We start from the raw sequence: 4580 nt of genomic DNA on the forward strand, positions 1-4580 counted from the left end.
TGTCGTGGCATTTAAAATGCTTCATTTTAAAAAGCAAACATCCGGTTATAAAAACTATTTTGCCGTATATTTGGAACGTATATAATTTACGTAAAAAACGAGGAATTCTGGACATGGCTGCAGCCTGTTAACGGTAAAGATGACAAAGGATTTAGCCGTGTTAAAAGTAGGGTTGAACGATTTTGAAAAATAATCCAATTGCAATTTTTTTTCTTTATATTGCGATTTAATGCATTTTTTTCCCCCAGTTTAATTGATCATATCTGTTTCATTGCTGTGCAGATTAGGTGCTAAAAGACACGCTGTGTCCTAATTAATGATCGCGTTCTGCCTACGATATATTTCAACCAAAATTGCAATTTAATTTTGACTTTTCTCTACATAACCACAAGCAACAAAAATTGCCTCTAAATAAAGACAATTGTAAACAAGGACTATTTAAATCAAGAACTTTTAATGTTTTTATTAATCAGAATATTATTCAAGAGAACAGCTTTTAACTGATTTAGACATCAGTCCTTGTTGAACATCAAGTCCAAAGTGCAACCAACAAACCAGTCTATGTATTAAACGGATTAACTGGTATTTAGTGCTATGTATGAATATATAAACTCTAAAACAAGTAATAAAATGAGATTATCTCACTGCTGCAACTGTCTTCCCTTCCATGTGGAGGCAAGGTCTGATTCACTAATTGTTACATAGCCAAAAATTGCAGACGTCTGCGATTTGAAAATTGCATTTTTTTCAATCGCGATTATATTGAAAATGCGATTAATTGTTCAGCCCTAGTTAAAAGCATTAAAAGAGCATAAAAAGCATTAAATTAGAGTTTCTCATTTCTGTATAAACCCTGCATCTGCATCAGGCTTTCTCAGCTGAATCTCCACAGCTGACGTATTGAACCTCAGTTAATCCAAAGTATAGGTAGCATGAGTCTGAGTTTGAGTCTATTTTTCTGTTTTTGAATAAAAGGTGCATAAGTGAAAATAAAAAAGAAACAAAATAGTAAGGTTTTTTTACACAGCCATAAAAAGTAACATTTAAATTTTAGTCCATAATGGTTCCTTTAGTGTAAAACGCTTTAGGAACATCTTCATCTTTCATTGCAGCAGCACAGTGTCTGTTAAAATGGCTGGAAAAAAAACAACAAAACTTTAAATTTAGAACATTTATTGGATTTTTACTTTATTTAAACTTCAAAGAAATTGAATGAAATAACTGTAATGGAGGCAAACCTGTAAATCCTACTTTTATATCAGGAGGATGTCCGTCAGTCTCTGATTTTAAATTTTAATNCGATTTGGAAATTGCATTTTTTTCAATCGCGATTATATTGAAAATGCGATTAATTGTTCAGCCCTAATTCCTACAGTAAAAATATAAAATCCTACATATTATCTTTAGATGCAGAAAAAGCATTTGATAGAGGAAACTGGACATTTTTATTTGCTACTCTACATAAATTTACACTCTGTGTACACAAAATGAAAATAAAAGTTGACTAAGTCTAATACTTAAGTCTAAGTCTATTTTGAAGTTGCGATAATGGCGGTCAGTCTCTCATAGTAAATGGACACAAACTTGACATTAAAGCAAAAATGCCAAAACAAAAAAAACATTTTTCTATATTTTAATATTTACATAAATGAAGTTGTAGATTTTCATTTTCAGGAATAATCGGTTCTATTCTTCTCCCATGCATCTTCCACCGATTTCCCCTGTCATTGTTCTGAATCATGATGGCACAAATGAAATTAACAGCGATCGCAGAGCTGCTTGTTCATCAGCTTCCAGATGATTTGAATAACAAAACCCTGTAACAGCACATATAAAGCATAAAAGCCCCCTGGCAGTGGCGGCTTTTTGGACAGAATCCCACAAACACACATTCAACATGAGCAAGGTGGGTAGAGAGATGATCTGAGTTTATATGTCTGGATCAACTGTTGGGACTTTACTCTACAGAGCAGCAATTCCGAAAACGTGACGTATTAACCAAGAGGGGGAAATGAAATCCTTTCTTCTTTTTCTATTTCTAGATCATCTTCTATGAGGAGAGGAACTTCAAGGGGCGTCACCATGAGTTTATGAGTGACTGCCCGGATATGTCCTCCTTCCTGAGCAGGTGTCTCTCCTGCAGGGTGGAGAGTGGTTGCTTTGTCGTATACGACCAACCTGACTTCCTAGGAAACCAGTATTTCCTGAGAAGAGGCGAGTATTCTGACCACACCTCTTTCGGCATGAGGGACTCCATCCGATCCTGCCGCTTGATTCCCCAGGTATTCACAGGCTATTTTAAAACTATCCTACAATGACTTAGTGTAAATTATATCACACATATCCCAGAATGATGATAGAGTTTCTGTTTCTGACTGTTCTACGTCCCATGCGGACTGTCTTTGTGGCTCATTCAACAGAATCAAAGTTCTTTCAGGATGCAAATCTTTGAGAGGGAGAATTTCTTGGGTCAGAGTCATGAGCTGGTGGACGACTGTGAAAACATCATGGAGCGCTTCCGCATGTCAGACTGCCAGTCCTGCAGGGTGATGGACGGTCACTGGCTGATGTACGAGCAGCCCGGCTACAGAGGCAGGATGATGTACCTGAGGCCTGGAGAGTACAGGAGCATGAGAGAGCTGGGACAGAGCAGCATGAGGCTCAGCTCCGTCAGGCGCATCCTGGATTCTTGTTGAAGCTGAACAGTCATGTGTTCATGAATGAAATAAAAAAGAAATCCAAAACAAAGCTTTGTGATTGTTCTTTGATTTTTCTGTTAGCTTACTTCACGAATATGTTATTGAATACATTACAGAGGAATTATTTTAAATGAGAAACGAGGAAATGTGAAATATTTAAGTTCGGCCAGAGAACACAAGCACCAAAGATAAATATAGAGCTGAAGCCATGACATTTGCAAAGGTAGAAAAAAGAGAAAACCTCTCTTCATTAGCAAATCCATTCATAGTAGAATTTAGTTCAAGATGTTAATTTTTATTTAAAACATCTGAGAAAAAAATGATTAATCAACCGAGGAATTAGACAGATCAAACAATTTCTGGTTCCGGTTCTTTGAAATGTAAGGGGATTTTCATCCTTCAAATCCCCTTAAATCTATTTTCAGAACATCCTTTTTTCAGGGCTTATATATGTATATCTATCTTTTCATTATTGTTATTTTATTGTCACAAATGTTTAATTTATCTTAAATAAAAATCACTTTACTACCACTTTCTTGTAGTCTACTTCTGGAGCTTATGGTTTCTTATTTAATCTATTAGTTTTACATCTTTCTTCTGAAATGGTTCTTTGTTTTCAAATAATATATTCTCCAGTACTTTTTAGAAAAAATGCTGGTTTGTGTCAACGCATAGCAACACTTAACACGTTGACGCTGACATTACTATAACTTAACCCACGTATAAGAGAAGTCACATATTTCACAGGAGGATATCTGCCCTCTGACAAGTTTCAAGCAAAGCCTAAAGACATAGCGAAGGTGCTGTTAGAACTATGCCTAGTAGTGACCATTGGCTGGATGGACACAGCAAAGCGGTGAACGTCAATATCTCACCGTTTGCATAGGGTTGGCTCTAAATTGCACGTTCATGACCAGTGTTGCTCCAAACTGGATTTAATTAATCTTTGATACCAAAAGTTCAGAGTCACAACATTTCAGCTGCATCAGATTTTAATTTGAATGAACTTCATCCTCAGGAATATTTCAAACAGGAGCATCTTACTAATGCATCCTCAGAGCTGCACCATGTGTATCGTAATGGACCGCTTTCCAACACATTGTCATGGTAAATCAATGACTCTGTCAAAAAAATAACCAACACTGACCACACTGAAGGTCAGGAGACAGGCTGAGGCATCGCTAAGATTTAAAGGTCACAAAATAAATCTGTGAGCTTTAATTTGTCTTCATATTTCATGATATGTTTTGGCTTGGTGGACATGTCTCCAGTCCATCACAGGGCAACACAGAGAAAAACAGGACAGACATCCATTTTCACACACACTCACACCTAAGGAGAATGTAGAGAAGCAAATGAACCTAACAATCATGTTTTTGGACTGTGGGAGAAAGCCAGAGTACCTGGAGAGAACCCATGCATGCTCAGGGAGAACAAACTCCATGCAGAAAGACCCTGGACCTGAAATCGAATTTAGAACCTTCCTGTTGTAAGGCAGCGGGGCTACCCACTGGTCCACCGAGTAGCCCGGAAATAAGTTATTATAGTAAAAATTTTTTCGATCACAAAAACCTCGGCATTGAAACATGGGTGTGTGTTTAGTTTTTTTTTTTTTCGTTTTTCAAAATGAAATGTGATCAACCAGTACACAGGAGTTCCACTGACACTGCACAAATCTACATATACAGGTGCTGGTCATAAAATTAGAATATCATGAAAAAGTAGATTGATTTCAGTAATTCCATTTAAAAAGTGAAACTTGTATACAAACTCATATTTCAGATGTTTATTTTGTTTAATTTTGATGATTACAAATGACAACAAATGAAAAACTCAAATTCATCATATCAGAAAATTAGAATATTGTGAAAAGGTTCAAAA

General features: G+C 36.3%; 1 protein-coding gene across 1 annotated transcript; it reads left to right on the plus strand.

Moving 5' to 3' along the window:
• Positions 1-1897: 1897 nt before the first annotated feature.
• Positions 1898-2696, plus strand: LOC107102034 (gamma-crystallin M3-like). The gene is made up of 3 exons (XM_015401180.1): positions 1898-1906; positions 2043-2282; positions 2421-2696. Exons 1-3 carry the CDS (start codon positions 1898-1900, stop codon positions 2694-2696), a joined length of 525 nt encoding a protein of 174 aa, XP_015256666.1.
• Positions 2697-4580: the final 1884 nt, after the last annotated feature.

Source organism: Cyprinodon variegatus, unplaced genomic scaffold (assembly GCF_000732505.1).
Source record: "Cyprinodon variegatus isolate N-32 unplaced genomic scaffold, C_variegatus-1.0 Scaffold1190, whole genome shotgun sequence".
Lineage (NCBI taxonomy): Eukaryota > Metazoa > Chordata > Actinopteri > Cyprinodontiformes > Cyprinodontidae > Cyprinodon > Cyprinodon variegatus.